The sequence below is a fragment of the Caretta caretta genome, chromosome 4 (assembly GCF_965140235.1).
Source record: "Caretta caretta isolate rCarCar2 chromosome 4, rCarCar1.hap1, whole genome shotgun sequence".
NCBI classification, from domain to species: domain Eukaryota; kingdom Metazoa; phylum Chordata; order Testudines; family Cheloniidae; genus Caretta; species Caretta caretta.
The window spans coordinates 154,606,247-154,628,938 of record NC_134209.1 but is presented as its reverse complement, the minus strand read 5'-3'; the positions used below and the strand labels follow the sequence as shown (position 1 = coordinate 154,628,938).

The 22,692-nt window shown below is 48.0% G+C and overlaps 1 protein-coding gene across 7 annotated transcripts in view; it reads right to left on the bottom strand.

Annotated features, from left to right (window-relative positions):
• Window positions 1–244: 244 nt before the first annotated feature.
• The window catches only part of SEMA4F (ssemaphorin 4F), a 148,303-nt gene continuing 125,855 nt past the window's right edge, over window positions 245–22,692 (bottom strand). The window contains exons 10-17 of one of the 7 annotated variants that reach the window (XM_075128216.1): window positions 21,600–21,822; window positions 20,292–20,401; window positions 19,555–19,712; window positions 11,878–11,936; window positions 7,520–11,057; window positions 6,937–7,140; window positions 1,372–2,435; window positions 245–783 (exon numbers count right to left, since the gene is read on the bottom strand). In XM_075128216.1, the coding sequence (XP_074984317.1) occupies window positions 10,435–11,057; window positions 11,878–11,936; window positions 19,555–19,712; window positions 20,292–20,401; window positions 21,600–21,822 (1,173 nt within the window). In that variant the 3' untranslated portion in view covers window positions 245–783; window positions 1,372–2,435; window positions 6,937–7,140; window positions 7,520–10,434. The remainder of the gene's footprint in view (window positions 784–1,371; window positions 2,436–6,936; window positions 7,141–7,519; window positions 11,058–11,877; window positions 11,937–19,554; window positions 19,713–20,291; window positions 20,402–21,599; window positions 21,823–22,692) is intronic. The other 6 variants (XM_075128219.1, XM_075128217.1, XM_075128215.1 and 3 more) reach the window with 6 other exon arrangements.

Sequence of the window (22,692 nt, the reverse complement as noted above, 5' to 3'; positions counted from 1 at the left end):
GGCTACGGTGTGAAAGTTCTGTTTGTTTCTCCTTGATGAAACCCCCCACCCCTTGGTTCACTCTACTTCCCTGTATGCTAACCACCCTCCCCTCCTCTCTTCGATCACCGCTTGCCGAGGCAATAAAGTCATTGTTGCTTCACATTCATGCATTCTTTATTCATTCATCACACAAATAGGGGGATGACTACCAAGGTAGCCCAGGAGGGGTGGTGGAGGAGGGAAGGAAAATGCCACACAGCACTTTAAAAGTTTACAACTTTAAAATGTATTGAATGCCAGCCTTCTGTTTTTTGGGCAATCCTCTGTGGTGGAGTGGCTGGTTGGCCGAAGGCCCCCCCACCACGTTCTTGGGCGTCTGGGTGTGGAGGCTATGGAATTTGGGGAGGAGGGCAGTTGGTTACACAGGGGCTGTAGTGGCAGTTTGTGCTTCAGCTGCCTTTGCTGCAGCTCAATCATACACTGGAGCATACTGGTTTGATCCTCCAGCAGCCTCAACATTGAATCCTGCCTCCTCTCATCACGCTGCCGCCACATTTGAGCTTCAGCCCTGTCTTCAGCCCGCCACTTACTCTCTTCAGCCCGCCACCTCTCCTCCCGGTCATTTTGTGCTTTCCTGCACTGTGACATTATTTGCCTCCACGCATTCGTCTGTGCTCTGTCAGTATGGGAGGACAGCATGAGCTCAGAGAACATTTCATCACAAGTGCATTTTTTTTTTCTTTCTAATCTTCACTAGCCTCTGGGAAGGAGAAGATCCTGTGATCATTGAAACACATGCAGCTGGTGGAGAAAAAAAAAGGGACAGAGGTATTTAAAAAGACACATTTTATAAAACAGTGCCTACACTCTTTCAGGGTAAACCTTGCTGTTAACATTACATACGTAGCACATGTGCTTTAGTTACAAGGTTGCATTTTGCCTCCCCCCACCGCGTGGCTACCCCCTCAACCTTCCCCCCTCCCCATGGATAACAGCGGGGAGCATTTCTGTTCAGCCACAGGCAAACAGCCCAGCAGGAATGGGCACCTCTGAGTGTCCCCTGAAGAAAAGCACCCTATTTCAACCAGGTGACCATGAATGATATCTCACTCTCCTGAGGATAACACAGAGAAATAAAGAACGGATGTTGTTTGAACGCCAGCAAACATACACTGCAATGCTTTGTTGTACAATGATTTCCGAGTACGTGTTACTGGCCTGGAGTGGTAAAGTGTCCTACCATGGAGGACACAATAAGGCTGCCCTCCCCAGAAACCTTTTGCAAAGGCTTTGGGAGTACATCCAGGAGAGCCGCGAATGCCAGGACAAATTAATCCTTTCACTTGCTTGCTTTTAAACCATGTATAGTATTTTAAAAGGTACACTCACCGGAGGTCCCTTCTCCGCCTGCTGGGTCCAGGAGGCAGCCTTGGGTGGGTTCGGGGGGTACTGGCTCCAGGTCCAGGGTGAGAAACAGTTCCTGGCTGTCGGGAAAACCGGTTTCTCCGCTTGCTTGCTGTGAGCTATCTACAACCTCATCATCATCATCATCCCCAAAACCTGCTTCTGTGTTGCCTCCATCTCCATTGAAGGAGTCAAACAACACGGCTGGGGTAGTGGTGGCTGAATCCCCTAAAATGGCATGCAGCTCATCATAGAAGCGGCATGTTTGGGGCTCTGACCCGGAGCGGCCGTTTGCCTCTCTGGTTTTCTGGTAGGCTTGCCTCAGCTCCTTAAGTTTCACGCGGCACTGCTTCGGGTCCCTGTTATGGCCTCTGTCCTTCATGCCCTGGGAGATTTTGACAAAGGTTTTGGCATTTCGAAAACTGGAATGGAGTTCTGAGAGCACGGATTCCTCTCCCCATACAGCAATCAGATCCCGTACCTCCCGTTCAGTCCATGCTGGAGCTCTTTTGCGATTCTGGGATTCCATCATGGTCACCTCTGCTGATGAGATCTGCATGGTCACCTGCAGCTTGCCACGCTGGCCAAACAGGAAATGAGATTCAAAAGTTCGCGGTTCTTTTCCTGTCTACCTGGCCAGTGCATCTGAGTTGAGAGTGCTGTCCAGAGCGGTCACAATGGAGCACTCTGGGATAGCTCCCAGAGGCCAATACCATCGAATTGTGTCCACAGTACCCCAAATTCGACCTGGCAAGGCCGATTTAAGCGCTAATCCACTTATCAGGGGCGTAGTAAGGAAATCGATTTTAAGAGCCCTTTAAGTCGAAATAAAGGGCTTCATCGTGTGGACGGGTGCAGGTTTACATCGATTTAACGCTGCTAAATTTGACCTAAAGTCCTAGTGTAGACCAGGGCATAGACTTTAAGGTCAGAAGGGACCCTTATGATCGTCTAAAACGTGCATCGTCTTAAAAGTGGACACAATCAACTTCCACCTGAGTTTTGATTTCTTTTCACTTTCAACTTCTGCTTCCAAAACACACAGTGATCTGAAAAAGAAAACACAACCTACTGTGGCTCCCTTTAGAGACCTAATAGGATTTTAGTTAAGTAGCATGTTTTGTTTGCATGTCTTTTACCCCTTCTACAATATACACTGCACATGTCCTGGGAAAAATGCACATTCCTTTCATAGTTTAACTTCTGTAACATTATATTAGCCATATCAATTTTTACATAAGGTGCAACAGTTTCTTTTGTGCTCACACAGTTTCCACGTACCTTTATTAAAGTGACAGTCTGATTACTCAGAGCCACCTTAAGGCTCAGTGTTTCCAATGTAGCTTCTTTTTTTTGTGCACCTCACCCCTGCTGTTGCTCCAGAGGGGCACTGTCTCTCTCTTTTTTTTTTTTAAACTTCTTATACTACAGCTCTTATCTGCTATTTTGTTACCAAAAAAAGGATCCAGAATTTCTCCCCATTCCCCTGGGTTTAACTGCTCTGTTGCAGCCAGGACTTTGGTCTTTTAAAAAAATTTTGAACTGTATAAAGCATTGAAGTACCTTAAGGGTTAAATGCTAAATACCAAAGCCAAACAACGCTAGTCACCTTTGTCTGGTAAACAAGTGTATTCTATCTGCTACCCAAGATCCATAAACCTGGAAATCCTGGGCGCCCCATCATCTCAGGCATTGGCACCCTGACAGCAGGATTGTCTGGCTATGTAGACTCCCTCCTCAGGCCCTACGCTACCAGCACTCCCAGCTATCTTCGAGACACCACTGACTTCCTGAGGAAACTACAATCCATCGGTGATCTTCCTGAAGACACCATCCTGGCCACTATGGATGTAGAAGCCCTCTACACCAATATTCAACACAAAGATGGACTACAAGCCATCAGGAACACTATCCCCGATAATGTCACGGCAAACCTGGAGGCTGAACTTTGTGACTTTGTCCTCACCCATAACTATTTCACATTTGGGGACAATGTATACCTTCAAATCAGCGGCACTGCAATGGGTACCCGCATGGCCCTACAGTATGCCAACATTTTTATGGCTGACTTAGAACAATGCTTCCTCAGCTCTCGTCCCCTAATGCCCCGACTCTACTTGCGCTATATTGATGACATCTTCATCATCTGGACCCATGGAAAAGAAGCCCTTGAGGAATTCCTCCATGATTTCAACAATTTCCATCCCACCATCAACCTCAGCCTGGACCAGTCCACACAAGAGATCCACTTCCTGGACACTACAGTGCTAATAAGCGATGGTCACATAAACACCACCCTATACCGGAAACCTACTGACCGCTATTCCTACCTACACGCCTCCAGCTTTCACCCAGACCACACCACACGGTCCATTGTCTACAGCCAAGCTCTACGATATAACCGCATTTGCTCCAACCCCTCAGACAGAGACAAACACCTACAAGATCTCTGTCAAGCTTTCTTACAACTACAATACCCACCTGCGGAAGTGAAGAAACAGATTGACAGAGCCAGAAGAGTACCCAGAAGTCGCCTACTACAGGACAGGCCCAATAAAGAAAATAACAGAACGCCATTAGCCGTCACCTTCAGCCCCCAACTAAAACCTCTCCAATGCATTATCAAGGATCTACAACCTATCCTGAAGGATGACCCAACACTCTCACAAATCTTGGGAGACAGGCCAGTCCTTGCCTACAGACAGCCCCCGAACCTGAAGCAAATACTCACCAGCAACCACACACCACACACCAGAACCACTAACCCAGGAACCTACCCTTGCAACAAAGCCCATTGCCAACTGTGCCCACATATCTATTCAAGGGACACCATCATAGGGCCTAATCACATCAGCCACACTGTCAGAGGCTCGTTCACCTGCACACCTACCAATGTGATATATGCCATCATGTGCCAGCAATCATAGAATATCAGGGTTGGAAGGGACCTCAGGAGGTCATCTAGTCCAACCCCCTGCTCAAAGCAGGACCGATCCCCAATTAAATCATTGTACAATCATGTACACTGGGCAAACTGGACAGTCTCTACATAAAAGAATAAATGGACACAAATCAGATGTCAAGAATTATAACATTCATAAACCAGTCGGAGAACACTTCAATCTCTCTGGTCACTCGATTTCTGATCTCAAAGTGAGTATCCTTCAACAAAAAAACTTCGAAAACAGTCTCCAACAAGAGACTGCTGAATTGGAATTAATTTGCAAATTGGATACAATTAACTTAGGCTTGAATAGAGACTGGGAGTGGTTGAGTCATTATGCTAAGTAAAACTATTTCCCCTTGTTTATTCCTCCCCCCCACTGTTCCTCAGACGTTCTTGTTAACTCCTGGAAATGTGCTGGAAATGGCCCACCTTGATTATCACTTCAAAAGGTTTTCTCTCCCCCCCCCCCCCCTCGACCCCACTCTCCTGCTGGTAATAGCTCATCTTAAGTGATCACTCTCCTTACAATGTATATTTTTTCATGGTCTGTGTGTATATATAAAATCTCCTCACTGTACTTTCCACTTTATGCAGCCGATGAAGTGAGCTGTAGCTCACGAAAGCTTATGCTCAAATAAATTGGTTAGTCTCTAAGGTGCCACAAGTAGTCTTTTCTTTTTGCGAATACAGACTAACAAGGCTGCTACTCTGAAAAGCGTTTCTCAGTTTTGCAACTTTGAATGAAAGATTCAGATGGCTTTTTAGTGGTGTTATTTAAAACCAAACCAAACAACAATTTATCTTAAATCCACAAAACAGAGTTTCACAAGCTAGGAGCACCGGCCTTGGTCCCAAACACTTCACACACTTACACAGTGTATCTAAAAAAGAAAAGGAGTACTTGTGGCACCTTAGAGACTAACCAATTTATTTGAGCATAAGCTTTCGTGAGCTACAGCTCACTTCATCAGATGCATACTGTGGAAAGTGTAGAAGATCTTTTTATACACACAAAGCATGAAAAAATGGGTGTTTACCACTACAAAAGGTTTTCTCTCCCCCCACCCCACTCTCCTGCTGGTAATAGCTTATCTAAAGTGATCACTCTCCTTACAATGTGTATGATAATCAAGGTGGGCCATTTCCAGCACAAATCCAGGGTTTAACAAGAACGTATGGGGGGGGGGGTGTGTAGGAAAAAACAAGAGGAAATAGGTTGCCTTGCATAATGACTTAGCCACTCCCAATCTCTAGAGCTTGAATAGAGACTGGGAGTGGCTAAGTCATTATGCAAGGTAACCTATTTCCCCTTGTTTTTTCCTACCCCCCCCCCATACGTTCTTGTTAAACCCTGGATTTGTGCTGGAAATGGCCCACCTTGATTATCATACACATTGTAAGGAGAGTGATCACCTTAGATAAGCTATTACCAGCAGGAGAGTGGGGTGGGAGGAGGTATTTTTTCATGCTTTGTGTGTATAAAAAGATCTTCTACACTTTCCACAGTATGCATCTGATGAAGTGAGCTGTAGCTCACGAAAGCTTATGCTCAAATAAATTGGTTAGTCTCTAAGGTGCCACAAGTACTCCTTTTCTTTTTGCGAATACAGACTAACACGGCTGTTACTCTGAAACCTGACAGTATATCTATACACACACAGATACACACAAGCATACTCTTCTCCTTCACATCCCTTACACTGCTTTAATTTTTATACAGCTGTACATAGGATTACATTGGTATATATTTGGGGTCAGGTAAGTTCCAATAGAAACCCCTTATGTTCTTTTGGCAAATTTGACTTAATTGTTCAGTCAAATGATTCAAAGCAGACTGTCTTTTTGCCTGGCTTATTTACAAACATTCCTTTGGAAAAGGGCTCATTTTTCCTTCAGAATAGCTGCAAAGAAACCAAGAATCTTTTTCTATAACACTTTTTCTGTTAACATTTGTACAAGGTTCAACTGCTTAATTCCCTCTAGCCTCTGCAGAGTTAATTTCTCACTCTCTTTATCTGTTGCCTGCCTGCTTGTCTGGGCCTGATCCTGCTTTCCTCCCTGAACCGCCCCTTCCCATGGGCACAGGCTTTGTCCCACTAACAATTTAGCAAAGACGGTGGGTTCCTCAACTAGCTCCCACCCCTCCTGGTCCCTTTTCTTTGGTCCCTTTCTCTCTTGTTGCTCTGGGGTGGTCATTCTGCCAGATAGGTAGCGACCCTTTCTGACAGAAGGCACAGGTACTTTGCTATTGTTTCCTGTGTTAGACTCTATCAGTTCAGTCCAGAAGCCCTTAGGCTGCCTGCAGCGTCTCCACTGAATTCGTTACCAGCACAAAATTCTCTATTACTCACACATTCAAGGGCACCTTCCTTTTCCCCAGTTCCTAGGGCTCCAGGCAAAAAGCACCTAACTTTACCCCTCCGTGGGCTCTGGGGAAGTACCCATTCCCTGTGGACTCAGAGCAAACTCCCTTTCCCTGTGGACTCAGGGCTTAATCTTTTGTGGGTTTACGGGGTCTTTTACCAGTGAAAGAGCCTTACACAGTAATATACTACATAACCTCTATTTCTTAACAATCACCAAAACAGAATGCACACACATACAGTGCTCACCACTCCCAGTAAGACAGATGAACTTTTCCTGATGGCCAGTCAAAATCAGGTCCATCTGGGGGACTCCAGTTTCTGCACGGTGTCATTGGCAGAGTGTTACGGTCTGGCAGCTCTGATCTTTGGGGCTATGTCCTGGAGTTGGTTCCCTGTCTCTGGACATAATTTCTCCACTCGAGCAGGCAATCAACCTGAGTTCTGAGTCCCAGTAACGGAATGTATCTGTAAATTAACTCGCGAACTGCGACACGAGAACTTGTAGTGAGTGACCCCACCCCGCCGTCTTTTACCTCCTATTACAATGGACAAACTACAAACTGTTTGTACCATCCGTCTCCTTCCTCTCTACCAATCCTCGCTTGGGCCTCCAAATTCTTTTACCTGGGGTTCTTTCAACCCAAAGCTCTTGGTAACTTTTACTCTGTGCGAGGTGGTGTCAGGAAATAAATCACGATGGCTGGCACAAACAGGACAACACAAGAGTGCTTTCACTTAAAGTTAAACTTTACTTGGTCTCAAGCACTTATACACACGTCCGCAAGAGGTTAGTAAAACACCCTCAACCCTTGATAATTACCAAAGCTGAGTGTGGCTCTCGAGTGGCACAGTGGCAGCTGCTGAAACACAAGATGCATCCAGAGAGAGAGAGAGTCCAGTCCTGAAGAGTCCCCCTACCTCAAACTTTTTCCCCTTATTTATACATTAGTAATAGAATGACATGACCCTTAAAGCAAACTTGTTAAGTAAGCAATTTCAATGGTCAAGCAAGAGGTTCCTTCTGATTATTGATTAACCAGGTGCGGGTTTTTCCAGAGTTTGCAGCCTTGAGGCCCCAATAGACATTCCTGGGGCACATCCTGCTCTTCTAAGATGTATGTATCAGCAACTTCAACACAATTCTTATCAGGAAGGACAAGGGGTCAAGCTGCCCTCTCTGTGGCACCCAAACCCCCCCCTCCCCTCCTGCCTTGGTTAAGCTAAGCCTGCTGACTTGGCTGCTTTTAGCAATAAGCCATAGTGGTTTCAGGCACTTTACTGGTTTGCCAAAGTCTCCCCGTACACATCAATGTCTGTTAGCCAGGATGGGCAGGGATGCAAAACTACGCTCTGAAGTGTCCCTAGCTCATTTGCCAGAAGCTGGGAATGGGCGACAGGAGATGGATCACTTGATGATTACCTGTTCTGTTCATAGCCTCTGAAGCAGTGGTTCTCAACCAGGAGTCCAGGGCCCCCTGGGGGGTTGCGAGCATGTTTCAGGGGGTCCTCCAAGTGGGGCCAGCATTAGACTTGCTGAGGCCCAGGGCAGAAAGCCGAAGCCCCGCCACCTGGGGCTGAAGCCAAAGCCTGAGCAACTTCATGGGGGCCAAGTGGTGTAAGGTCCAAGCCAATTGCCCTGCTTGCTACCCCTTAACGCTGGCCCTGGCTTTTATATGCAGAAAACCAGATGTGGCACAAGTGAGCAGTGGAGTTTTTATATCATGTTGGGCGGCCCTCTGAAAGGAAAAGGCTGAGAAACCCTGGTCTGAAGCACCTGGCATTAAATATGGCTAATCTTATGTTGATAGGGAGCATGATACTGTGCCAGCAGCCTGTGCACATAACCAAAAATCACTAATAACAGAGCCCCGAAGAGTCTGTGTCTGCCAACCCCCTTCACCCACCTCCCACCAACACCCAGACTATTCTTTTTGACAATAATTTTTAATAAATCACAAAATAAAAAAGTTTGATTAAAAACAAAAAAACACAAAACAGCAAAACCAGCAGGTGACATTAATTTCTCATTCAGTCCCACCTCCACCCCACCCCCCCAGCCACAGCAGGGGCCTACGGGAACCTAAGAAAGGAGTTCTCACTGAGATTGCAAGACAAGCTGGGAAAGCTCCAGTGGCTGGAGACACTGAACCAGCCTGTGAGGAAGCCAGACGTGGCCAGTGGGCCTATTGGGGAAGCCAGAGAACAATGGAAGGTTGGGAGGGTCTCATTGAACCTGCTAAGTAAGGTTGGAGAGGGACAAGCTGCATGCAGGTGGACACGCACAGGAGTGGGAGACGTGTCCCCAGTCCAATATGTGCAGCTAATCAGCTGCAAGGAGAGGCTCATGGCAATGATATGGGTGTGTGTGTATCACACTTTTGCTAGAGACAAAGTCCAAAGTGGTGGTGACATTTCTAACAGAGGGAGATGCCCTCAGGTTCAGTGCTTTACAGCATGAATACCTCAGCAACAAGCAACTCCACCTGACCTGACTGCTTGGAGGAAAAGCAGCTCTGGAAGAACTTACTCTCTGCAATGTCCTAGTCTCTCCTGTCTCAACATGCAAAGCTACGATATTCCATAGCACCACTATGTCATTGGCTCTGATCATTCACATCTACTGTAACACACTTGGCAAAACTGTGCTGGGCCTTCTCCAGCCCAGACACACAAGGATCCACATGGCTGTGGACTGAAGGCATGTGCAGCCAGGGCAGCTGCAGAATTTGGCATTATAGTGAGTCAGCCACCATTCTTTCTGAAGGGTGTTTCAGACTTCTGCACCTGGAGGACAACTCCTGTTCGCAGAGGCGCACCTGATCTCAAGGAGACTCTGCACCTGGTCTCAGTCACACCACATTCATGAAGATGGTGCTGGTTAATAGAAAGCACCACCAAGGCAGTCACTTGTCAGCACTGGCCAAGAGGTCTCCAGGGGCATTTACTGTCTCTTGTGTACCAGACTGTGAAGGCAGAGAAGACCCCACAGGAACACACAAGGCTTCGGTAAGTGCTGGCTGTGCGTGCTTCCTGCTCTTGAAGGAGCCAATAGCAGGTCTCCACCACCACCACTCCCCACAGCTGAGCAGCAGGCAGGGATGAGGGAGACGTGGAATATTGTTCCAGATAGCTCGGGTTACAGTCACAATCAAGGCTAATTTTAGCCAATACAATCATCACTTCCAGGGAATATCTACAGGATGCAGAGCCCAGGGACCCGGCCCTGGAGCATGTTTGCCAAACAACACCACCAGGCTAGTAACACAGAAACTCCAATGACCTGTTCCAAGCAACTTCACAGAGGTTGGGGGACCTGGGGCACAAGGACTCAAAGCCACTCAGCAAGGAATTCTTTGGCCAGAGCCCGGAGGCTACACGAAGGTTTTAGTAGAAATAAAGCCGGGCGAGTCCCACTCTCAGACACACCAGCTCTGCTCACTGACCACAATGGAGCATCACACTAACTCCAGGCCTAGACGGCCGCATCAGTCAGATGGATTCTGAGAACGGGAACTCTGGCAATGACATGAAGAAAGAGGCTCGACTTGCAGTGTCAACAGTGGCTGTGCCCCTCTTCGCCTTTTGGGGAAGCCACTGCCAGGCATGTCAATGATGGCTGTGCCCTTCCTCCCCCTAGGGGGCAGACAATGCCAGGGAGGTCAGTGATGGCTGTGCCCAACTAGGGGCAGGCATCGCCATGGGTGTTGGTGATGGATGTGCTCCCTTCGGGGGCTACTAAATGGAGGTTTCATCGCACTTGGCCAGTGGAACCCCTGTCAGGTAGATCCGGGCTTGGTCTTTGTCCAGCTCATTGATGTAGAGGTGGGGGAAGCCACTGAGGCTGCCATTCTTCTTAGCTGTAGCCAGCGGGTGGCGCTCGTCTTCTGGGGAGCTTGGCGTGTGTGGCTCATGGCTGCAGCTGGTTGTATTCGACTGCATCAAATCCAGTCCATTTCTCTCACGGCTGAGCAGCTCCCTCTGGAGTCGCTCCTGTCGCCTCCTCTCGTAGATGAAGAAACAGCCAGAGCCAGCAGCAAAGCCTAGGAAAAACAAGAGGAGTCCCACCAGGACACTGTAGTTCCGCTCAGTTGTCTTCCAGGTGTTAGCAGAGCTGCTGCCCCTCACCAGGCTATAGGAGGCGACCACGCCCCCTGCTCCACCTTCCATGCACTGGCAGGTGTAATCACCAAGGGTATCCTCTGTCACTGTGAACTCCAGCCCATCGCTGCGCAAGGCGTACATGGTGGCATCTTGGAAAGGTCTCTGCCACGTGCAGGTTGCCCAGGCTGACGGTGGAGTACAGGGGAGCACAACCCGGGCAGCCAGGGACACTGGCACCTCGACTGTAACAGGCACATCTGCAAGTGGGAGAGAAACACTGCATTGGGGCAGAACCCGAACATGAGACAGGGCTCCTGCAGTATGTGCTACCGATTCTCCACAGGCATGGGCAAGCAGGAGAGGAGCATCCCCCAGCCCAGTCCCATGGAAATAACAAGAGGGCAGCTGTATCCCTTAGAGACAAAAGAAGAGGGTACGAAGCATATGGCACAGGGACACTGGGAAGGTGAACCCATAGCCTGGGTTCCTCAGGGGAAGCACAACTCTTGGATCCCCTCTTTGGTGGAGTTTCTTCCTTCTTCCCCTCTTCAGAATAAGCCCTCCCCACATCCTCTTAGTCTTTCACAGGCCCCCCGCTATTGCATTGAAAGAAGCGCCCTCCCAAACCCGAGTCACTCTATGCCCCCACCTCAGTCCAGAGCCACTCTGGTCTCCATGCCCCTTTCTCCCTACAGCCAGCATCTGCTGCACAGCCACACAACCTGCATCTGCTGGCCCAGGCTGGGGGAAGGTGCATGACCCCAAACCAGTGGAGAGGTGGTCAATCAGGGCTCAGTACAGGCTCGCGTCGTGACATGGCCCTTCTTCCCAGATGCCACTGGTCCTGCCCTTTTCACAGCAGAGACCCCCGTGCACAACCCCTCCCCGCAGTTAGTCTGCACAAAGCCAGGCGTGCCAAAGAGATGTGCTTCCCCCTTCAGATATGGGAACACTGATCTCTGAGCCAGCGCCACGCTGCTCAGGAACCCCTCAGAGCCATACCCACCTAGGCCCTAACTTCCAAACTTCTCAGTGCTGGATGCGTTTCCAGCACTGAGCTGCCCTCAGGCCACATACCTGCTGTTCCCTGTGGACACACTGTCAAGATGCTTAGAGATGTGAGATCCTGCAGTAACCTGAGATGAGGCAGAAAAGCAGAGATCATGATGAATTCCAGTGGCTGCTGCAGCCTCATCAGGAAATGACCCACCCAGCCCAGGTTCCTGGGGATGGCTAGAGGATGGCTCTAGACTGTTCTCAATGGTAGCAGATGACAGAACGAGGAGTAATGGTCTCAAGTTGCAGTGGGGGAGGTTTAGATTGGATATTAGGAAAAACTTTTTCACTAAGAGGGTGGTGAAACACTGGAATGCGTTACCTAGGGAGGTGGTAGAATCTCCTTCCTTAGAGGTTTTTAAGGTCAGGCTTGACAAAGCCCTGGCTGGGATGATTTAACTGGGAATTGGTCCTGCTTCGAGCAGGGGGTTGGACTAGATGACCTTCAGGGGTCCCTTCCAACCCTGATATTCTATGATTCTATGATTCCTGTGTGTAGGGGAGGTGAGTCTGGCTCTGCAGCAGGTGAGGAAGGGGGAAGCACATTAGGAGGGGGGATCCTAGACTAGGGGATAAGCCTCCATTTCTGAGCAGCACTCAGTTACACAGGGGGTCTTAGAGGGCCTAAAGGCAGGAAATCCAGGGACAGAAATTAAAACTTCCAGTATCTGCAACGGACAGAGGTTACCCGGCTACCATAGGATCAGAGCTTAACCCCTGCCTGGGGACTGCCCCTCCCTGGGCTGAGGTCAGTTTCTAGGAGGACTGAGAAGTGCTGTTTTCTAGGGATTTACCTGCCCTATCTACCTCACTACTATCAGAAAACTGCCCTGCACTCTGGTTTGTGTTCAGGCACACACAACGGTACCAACACCAGGTTGAAAAGGAGACAAGCTGGCCAGGAGCGTGTGTCTACTGGGAAAGGGGGAGTGAGAGGAAAGTAATTGAGGATGTCAGGAATGGGAATGTTGGTTGGTGGCAAAGGAGTGGGATCAGGCTCAGGAAGGAATTAATTCCCAGCGGAGGCTTGCAGGACTTTGTGCAGGGTCTAAGGATCTCAAAACATTTTGCAGACTGACTGTCCTGTAATACAGAGAGCCTACAGCATTGGGCCTGGTGCAAGACATGAAGCCTGAACCAGCTGTGAACTAAAGTCAGGCCACATATTACAGCACATGCCTATAAGTTCACTGTCCAGTAGATGAACTTGGCGACGGTGCTGCTAGAATCGCTAAAACACACTTAATATTTATGAAAAAAGAAAAGGAGTACTTGTGGCACCTTAGAGACTAACCAATTTATTTGAGGAGAGTGGAGTGGGGGGAGAGAAAACCCTTTGTAGGGACAAACACCCATTTTTTCATGGTTTGTGTGTATAAAAACATCTTCTGTATTTTCCACAGTATGCATCCGATGAAGTGAGCTGTAGCTCACGAAAGCTTATGCTCAAATAAATTGGTTAGTCTCTAAGGTGCCACAAGTACTCCTTTTCTTTTTGCGAATACAGACTAACACGGCTGTTACTCAAACTTAATATTTATGTAAACACATTCCAAAAGGCTAGCACAATTACATGCCAACCTACCACAATATGGTTTGACAGAAGTGATGAATAGGGATGTTTTGTCTGAAACATCAGAAGCAAGGTACAAGGGGAGGTAACAAACAGATGACAAGAAACATGTAAGGTGGTAATGTAAGTTGTTTACCCCAGTTGTTTGTCTCAGTCTATAAATGTTGGGATATCTCCTCGTACCCTTTGTATGTCTCAGGGGACAGCAGAAACTCCTGCTGCTGACTGAGACCTGGCCCTAGAGAGAGATGGGCTACGTGGAGGGTTGAAGTGAGCCTCTTAGGCTAACATAAACCTCCTGGAAGCGTGGGACCCAAGGGGACAAGGTTGGAGCTCTGCCACAATAGTTAAGACCCAGGCAGACTGCGAAGAGCTACAAAAGGATCTCTCAAAACTGCGTGGCTGGGCAACAAAATGGCAGATGAAATTTAATGTTGATAATGCAAAGTAATGCTCATTGGAAAGCATAATCCCAAACAGACATACAAAATGATGGGGTCTAAATTAGCTGTTACCAGTCAAGAAAGATCTTTGAGTCATTATGGATAGTTCTCTGAAAACATCCACTCAATGTGCAGCGGCAGTCAAAAAAGTGAACAGAATGCTGGGAATAATTGCGAAAGGGATAGATAATAGGACAGAAAATATGTTGCCTCTATATAAATCCATGGTACGCCCACATCTTGAATACCGTGTGCAGATGTGGTCGCCCCATCTCAAAAAAGATATATTGGAACTGGAAAAGGTTCAGAAAAGGGCAACAAAAATGATTAGGGGTATGGAACAGCTTCTGTATGAGGAGATGTCAAGGTTCCTCCCCCACTCTGAACGTTAGGGTACAGATGTGGGGACCTGCATAAAAACCTCCTAAGCTTATCTTTACCAGCTTATGTCAAAACTTCCCCAAGGTACAAAATATTCCACCCTTTGTCCTTGGATTGGCCGCTACCACCACCAAACAAATACTGGTTACTGGGGAAGAGCTGTTTGGAAACGTCTTTCCCCCCAAATACTTCCCAAAGCCTTGCACCCCACTTCCTGGACAAGGTTTGGTAAAAAGCCTCACCAATTTGCCTAGGTGACTACAGACCCAGACCCTTGGATCTGAGAACAATGAAAAAGCATTTAGTTTTCTTACAAGACGACTTTTAATAGAGATAGAAGTAAATAGAAGTAAAGAAATCCCCTCTGTAAAATCAGGATGGTAGATACCTTACAGGGTAATTAGATTCAAAACAGAGAATCCCTCTAGGCAAAACCTTAAGTTACAAAAAAGATACACAGACAGAAATAGTTATTCTATTCAGCACAATTATTTTCTCAGCCATTTGAAGACATCATAATCTAACACATACCTAGCTAGATTACTTACTAAAAGTTCTAAGACTCCATTCCTGGTCTATCCCCGGCAAAACAGCATATAGACAGTCCCACAGACCCTTTGTTTCTCTCCCTCCTCCCAGCTTTTGAAAGTATCTTGTCTCCTCATTGGTCATTTTGGTCAGGTGCCAGTGAGGTTACCTTTAGCTTCTTAACCCTTTACAGGTGAGAGGAGTTTTCCTCTGGCCAGGAGGGATTTTAAAGGGGTTTACCCTTCCCTTTATATTTATGACAGGAGAGATTAATAAGACTGGGACTTTTCAGCTTGGAAAAGAGATGGCTAAGGGGAGATATGATTGAGGTCTATAAAATCATGACTGGTGTAGAGAAAGTAGATAAGGAAGTGTTGTTTACTACTTCTCATAACACAAGAACTAGGGGTCACCAAATTAAATTAATAGGCAGCAGGTTTAAAACAAACAAAAGGACTTATTTCTTCACACAATGCAGTGTCAACTTGTGGAACTCCTTGCCAGAGGATGTTGTGAAGGCCAAGATCATAATAGGGTTCAAAAAAGAACCCTAGATAAATTCATGGAGGATAGGTCCATCAATGGCTATTAGCCTGTTTGCCAGAAGCTGGGAATGAGCGACGGGATGGATCACTTGATGATTACTTGTTCTGTTCATTCCCTTGTCTGCTACCTGCTGGCTAGATCAGCCTGAAACCAGCCAAATCTAGGAATTATTTTGGGGTAGGTCTCTGGCCTGTGTTATACAGGAAGTCAGACTAGACGATCCCTATGGTACCTTCTATGATGGTACATGCCCCATTCCAGTGACAGCAAGCCTAATGAGTATCACTGCACTTAGGCAAAGCCAATTAGGTGCCCTTGCAGAGCATGCTCTACCTGGAGAAGGTGAAGCTTGCCACAGAGCAGGGGGGAAGTTTGCCTGAGAGTCAAGGCTGCTAGAGGCTTCTAGGGAGCCCAGTAGCCAGGGGAGCCCAGCCCGAGGCAGTGACCAGACTTCCTTTTCCCCCAGTTTAGGGCAGTTAGACACTGCAGCCCTAGGAAGGACTCTGGATGTCTGCTCTCCATCAGTGCCCTGTAGCTGGACCTGAGGACCTGCACCAGGGATTGGAGGTAATTATACTCTGAAAGCACCATGGGAGTGAGGTCAAGTCCTGCAGGGAACAGTGAGCATGTCCAGGAGTGGGGGTTCTGCGGGGACCCAGGGGCAAGAGGTGATAGCTGAGTCCCGGCTGAGAGCTGGCCAACTAAACCTTCTCGCCATGGAATCTATGAATCAATCATACAGATACAGAAACAGCTGAAGGCTGAGTTGCTGAGGTGAGCTATGACCACTGCCATACATTTTATAAATGTCCCTGGGTCTGATGAAAGGCCAAAATGGAGTTGTGGTCTCCTACTACAAATCTTAAGTATTTCCTGTGGCCCAGGTGAATTGAAACATGGAAATAGGCATCCTCCATGTCAGCTTACCAGTTGTTGAGATCTGGGAATAGGTTAATAGAGAAGGAATATCATACTGAACGTTATCTTTCTGATAAAGGTGTTTAACTTTCTTAAGTCCAGGATAGGCCTCAGTCCCCCTCTTTTTTGGGGGTATGAGGAAATATTGAAAGTAGAATCCCTCCCTTTCTCCTGTGCTGTAAAGGGGCCTCCTCTATAGCTCCAAGAGCTAAAAGAGACTGCACCTCCTGCAGCAGTATGGTCTCATGAGAGGGGTACCCGAACAGGGATGGGGTAGGACAAAGACTGAAACTGGATGCTGCATCCCCATTCTGAGTGTCTAAAACCCCTTGATCACTAGTTGTGGAGCTGCAGACACATAGGAACTGGAGAGAGGGTGCCCAAAGAAAGGGATGGGTTGGGAAGATCCTGGTTGATGGATACTCAGCTCTCAAAGCAGTCAAGTCAGCTGCTTTGAAAGGCCATGAAGACAGATGCTGCAGAGATTCACCTCAGAAATTGGTGATGTTTCTTTGAGGAGTGACAGTTAATACAGTTGTGCTTAGATAAAAATGCTTAGTAGTTTGCTATTTGCATTTATAGGCTAGTTGCTAAGTACGCCACCCTACCCAACAAGCCTAGTCTTTCTAGCTCCTTATATTTTGGTGTGGCTTTGAACTGCTCCCAACCTGATTTGTCCTTGCCAAGCCAGAACCAGGGAACACAGCACAGGGTAAGCAAAAATTCTATTGGAATCCCTGTGAGAGCATATGGTGTTTGTGATCCATCCTCTGCAAAGTAGGTGTCAGGGAGGCAGGTGTCTGCCAAAGGAGTTTGGCCAGGTCCTACAATGCGTTGTCTCTAGGCACTGCTACAGCCACCTGCAGGATTTCTAGCAACCTAAGAGGGTTCTGAGGCCGATGGAGACATCCATCTCCTGAGCTGACCTGATGTCCTGGGAGGTGCACAGGCTGCCTTGAGCCTGTTTCTGAGACGTCACAGAAAGGCTGCTGAGGCTCATCCATGACTCTGATCACTATCCCATGCTGCTCATCCTCATGGGAACTGATCCTGCTGCCAGGACTGAACCTGAACAGATCAGTAGTGACTAAAGGGCTCTGGGAGCGAGGCTGAAGAAGTCTGGAGCAGTGGTGGCTCTGACCTAGGGACTGCTTGGTGTCAACAGGCAGAGGGCACAACTGGGGGCATAAGGATTACAGGGATGGTCTGGTATTTGCAGACTAGTTTGGTCATGTCAGGTCATAGAATATCAAGGTTGGAAGGAAGCTCAGGAGGTGATCTAGTCCAAACTCCTGCTCAAAGCAGGACCAATCCCCAACTAAAGCATCCCAGCCAGGACTTTGTCAAACTTGACCTTAAAAACCTCTAAGGAAGGAGATTCCACCACCTCCCCAGGTAACACATTCCAGTGTTTCATCACCCTCCTAGGGAAAAAGTTTTTCCTAATATCCAACCTAACCTCCCCCACTGCAACTTGAGACCATTACTCCTCATTCTGTCATCTGCTACCACTGAGAACAGTCTAGATCCATCCTCCTTGGAACCCCCTTTCAGGTAGTTGAAAGCAGCTATCAAATTCCCCCTCATTCTTCTCTTCTGCAGACTAAACAATCCTAGTTCCTTCAGCCTCTACTCACAAGTAAAGTGCTCCAGTCTCCTAATCATTTTTGTTGCCCTCCGCTGGACTCTTTCCAATTTTTCCACATCCTTCTTGTAGTGTGGGGCCCAAAACTGGACACAGTACTCCAGATGAGGCCTTACCAATGTCGAATAGAGAGGAATGATCACGTCCCTCGATTTGCTAGCAGTGCCCCTACTTATACATCCCAAAATGCCGTTAGCCTTCTTGGCAACAAGGGCACACTGTTGCCTCATATCCAGCTTCTCATTCACTGTAACCCCTAGGTCCTTTTCTGCAGAACTGCTGCCTAGCCATTCGGTCCCTAGTCTGAAGCAGTGCATGGGATTCTTCCATCCGAAGTGCAGAACTCTGCACTTGTCCTTGTTGAACCTCATCAGATTTTTTTGGCCCAATCCTCTAATTTGTCTAGGGCCCTCTGTATCCTATCCCTACCCTCCAGCATATCTACCACTCCTCCTACTTTAGTGTCATCTGCAAACTTGCTGAGGGTGCAGTCCACGCCATCCTCCAGATCTTTAATGAAGATATTGAACAAAACCGGCCCCAGGACCAACCCTTGGGGCACTCCGCTTGATACCAGCTGCCAACTAGACATGGAGCCATTGATCACTACCTGTTGAGCCCGACGATCTAGCCAGCTTTCTATCCACCTTATAGTCCATTCATCCAGCCCATACCTCTCTAACTTGTTGGCAAGAATACTGTGGGAGACCGTATCAAAAGCTTTGCTAAAGTCAAGGAATAACACATGCACTGCTTTTGGAGTACGGTGTCCAGTTTTGGGCCCCACACTACAAGAAGGATGTGGAAAAATTGGAAAACGTCCAGCGGAGGGCAACAAAAATGATTATGGGATTGGAACACATGACTTATGAGGAGAGGCTGAGGGAACTGGGATTGTTTAGTCTGTGGAAGAGAAGAATGAGGGGGGATTTGATAGCTGCTTTCAACTCCCTGAAAGGGGGTTCCAAAGAGGATGGAGCAAGACTGTTCTCAGTGGTAGCTGATGACAGAACAAGGAGTAATGGTCTCAAGTTGCAGTGGGGGAGGTTTAGGTTGGATATTAGGAAAACTTTCCCTAGGAGGGTGGTGAAACACTGGAATGCGTTACCTAGGGAGGTGGTGGAATCTCCTTCCTTAGATATTTTTAAGGTCAGGCTTGACAAAACCTTGGCTGGGGTGATTTAGTTGGGGATTGGTCCTGCTTTGAGCAGGGGGTTGGACTAGATGACCTCCTGAGGTCCCTTCCAACCCTGATATTCTATGATTCTATGATTAAAGAATGGAGAGAAGCAGAAAAATGGGGTATCTAGGCTGGTATCACTAGCAGAGTGCAGGGGGCGGGTGGGAAGCAGCATTCTGGACAAGTTGGCATTAGAAGGGCTGGGGCTCAGGGAGGCCAGAGGGAAGGAAGCTGAAATGGCCCTGGCCAGAGGAGATGGGACCCAGGATGGGGATCTTAAGGTCGCAGGTGTTGCAAATAGCAAGGTTGCAGAGCTGGTGACAGGTATTTGAAGATGTCAGATTTCAGGGAAAAGACGTCACCATCCAGGCTATAGGCAACTGGCAGCGGTGGCAATCCCTCAAGGTCGAGGATGATCTCTTTCACAGGTTTTATTTTTCATGGGTCCTTTGGTGACAATAGGAAATGGAGGCAAGTCACTTACCCGCTTTGTCCCTGGTGGTGTATACAAGCACCCAGCTCTCTGCTCCAGGCACAGGATGGGTCTCTGCCCAGGACACACTCGATGCAGCTCTTGTATCTCTCACAGTCTGTTGTGTTGACCTGAGTCACTTCAGTAGGGGACCCTACATACAACCAGCTCTACAAAGATAGCAAAAGATAGCAACTCTTCCCCTACTCTGGACGACACCATGACACCTATATAAGGCTGGAGCCGCCAGCCACAAAGGAAAGGCTCATGAGCATAAGAATAGCACTTTTGTGGCTAGCCGCTCACAGCTGTGGGAGTCACTCCCAGCACAAATCTCAGTGCTGCCAGGACCACATATTAAACTCACATGACCACCGTTCCTTCAGCAACCAGCCAACAGGGGCAAGGAGAAGAGAAACAAGATTCCATGGAATTTTTAATATATAACCTGTTAGATGTACAGTTGCCATGGTGCTGAGCACAGTATAATCACTCAGACAGATAACCAGAGGCATCTATTACCCTTACCAAGAGGGAGCAATGGGACCCAGTAAACCTCATTTACCAGTGAATCAGGGATAAGCAAGGCTGGGGGCAGGCAGCCGCTTTCTGGATTTGATCCAGCAGACCCATATTTTCCCACCCTGAAGGTGTCAGTTTCCTTTTCAAATACCCCGTGTCCATCAGTGCTTGGAACATGCCAGCCTAGCCAGTGCTAGCTCCAGGCACCCAGAGGCTTGTTCCCTCACCTGGTGGAGCTGCAGGTTCTGAATTGGCTGGGGCTCTGGGAACAGTGTCAGATCCTCAATGATGACAGCTTTTTGGGCAATCTTCACTGCTTTGTGCAAATGTCCATCCTCTGTAAAGGGAAGGCCAGAGTAGAGGGAGAGATTAGATCAGCACCCCCATCTGGTGCCACAGCAGCAGACAAGCTCCACAACCATCCCTTCCCAAAAGGGCCTCACAGCTCCCATGCCAGGGGGTGGCCATTCTTGCTCTCACTTCAGACAGCTGCCCCCCAGCCTGCATCTCAAGCTCTCCCTGACACCTCCTCTCTCCATCACTGTGGACAACATCAGCATCTGCCTGTCACTCAGTCCCATAACGCAGAGGTCACCTTTGACTCTGGATGTGACGACCTAGAGAGAAGTCATACCATGTCTATGTCTTGCAGATTCTTTCTACATAATGTCTCTCAGATACGGTCTCTCCTACCACCCACACAGCTAAAATTCTCATCTGGGCTCTGGTTCTTGCACGTCTCCATTACTGAACATCCTTCTCCCTGGCCTCGACAAATGCAGTCTTGCCCAACGCACACCATTCAGAATGCTGCTGCATTCTAGCCCATTTTCCTAGCCCATTGCTTTGACCATGCCAGCCCCTCCCCACATACCTCCACTGGTTTCCCCTTTTTTGTCACTTCAGACATATGCCCTTGTCTTTGCTTTCAAGCCCCTTTGCAACCTATTCCTACCCTACCTATCATCTCTCCTTAACTACTGAACTGCTGACTCCCGTCCCGAGTCAGCCCATCATGCCAGCTTCCATTGCCCACTTGTTACATTATGAAACAAACATTTTGTGCTTTCTCCCCTGCTGCCTCCCACACGTGGGAGATGCTCCCAGTAAACAGCCCCCAAACTAACTCATTATCCTCCTTCAAAACCCTCCTTTGCTGTGAAGTCTAGAAAAAAATTGACAATGGTGCTAATGTGCTAAGCCCACTTCCTACCATGCTGACCAATATTGTCTCTGTTTCTTGGTACTCGCCCCTCAGTCTGTCTGTGTCCATCTCTTGTGTTATTCTTAGACTAAGCTCCTTGGGACAGGGACTTTTGTTTGTTCTGCATTTGTACAGTGCCTAGCACCATGGGGTCCAAGTCCATGACTGGGCTCCTAGGAGCTACAATACAAATAATAAATCATCTCTCCACTCCATGTGGCTGCTCCCAGGTGACTGCATCTGATTTACAGCCATACCCTCCCAACCTGTGCCCATTCTTTCCCTGTGCCTGTCCATTCCTGTCCCCACCCAGTGCTGCCATCTCCCTCACCGGTCCCCAGGTACAGCATATCATATTCCTGCCCAGAGATGCTTCTGACACGATGTACTGCAATTCTGAGGTACTGTGTGTCCAGCTTGACCAACACGGGCCTCACTTCCAGTGGGTGAACAACCTGGTCCATGAGAGGATGATCTCTGACAAATGTCAGAACACGGTCAGGCAGTGCCAGGGAGGAGCCAAAGCCAGCCAGCTTCATGCTCTTGGTAATGCACTGTGGGTAAAAAACAGGAAGACATGTTCAAATGACCTGGGCAGCAGAACAGCTGGACTGGATGTTGTTTCCTAGTCAGAAACTGTTAATTCCACTCCTTCAGCAGCCTTGGGACCTTCTGAATACAAAGTATGGTGCATACAACCTGCATATGGGGTTTCATACACACACAGTAGCAAATCACCTTGTGTTTCAGCAAATTTGACTGGGGCTAGCCCCACAATGGCCCATTTGGGGTATGTCTTCACTACCCTCCGGATCGGCAGGCAGCAATTGATCCAGCGGGGATCGATTTATTGCGTCTGGTCTAGACGTGATAAATCGATCCCTGAGCGCTTTCCCATGGACTCCTGTATTCCAGCGCCGCGAGAGGCGCAGGCAGAGTCGACGGGGGAGCGGCAGCCGACTCATCGCTGTGGAGACACCACGGTAAGTCGATCTATGTTATTCATGTAGCTGAAGTTGCGAATCTTAGCTCGATCCCCCCTGCCCTGTAGACCAAGGCTCAGGCTTTTAAGGCACATCTCAGAGCAATAGAGGGACTACTTAGCTGCCCTTACAAACAGGTCACAAAGGTATTTACAGGCTAATGACTGACTAGGGAGATGGTTAATAGGTTAACTAAGCACCTGAGAAAGGGGGATATAATGAGAAGCATTAGACACAACTCCCATCTCTGCCTACAACAAATCCTCCCCAGATTAAATCTGCCCTCTCACAATCAGTTATTTTTGGCCATTATAATTGCTAATTTTGGGGCTTCAGCATTTTGCCATTTTAGCTGTAAATGTATTTGCTGTATCTGTGCATTTTGCCTAGAAAGTTTTACTTGTAATTGTTTTTTATATAAAAAGAAAAGGAGTACTTGTG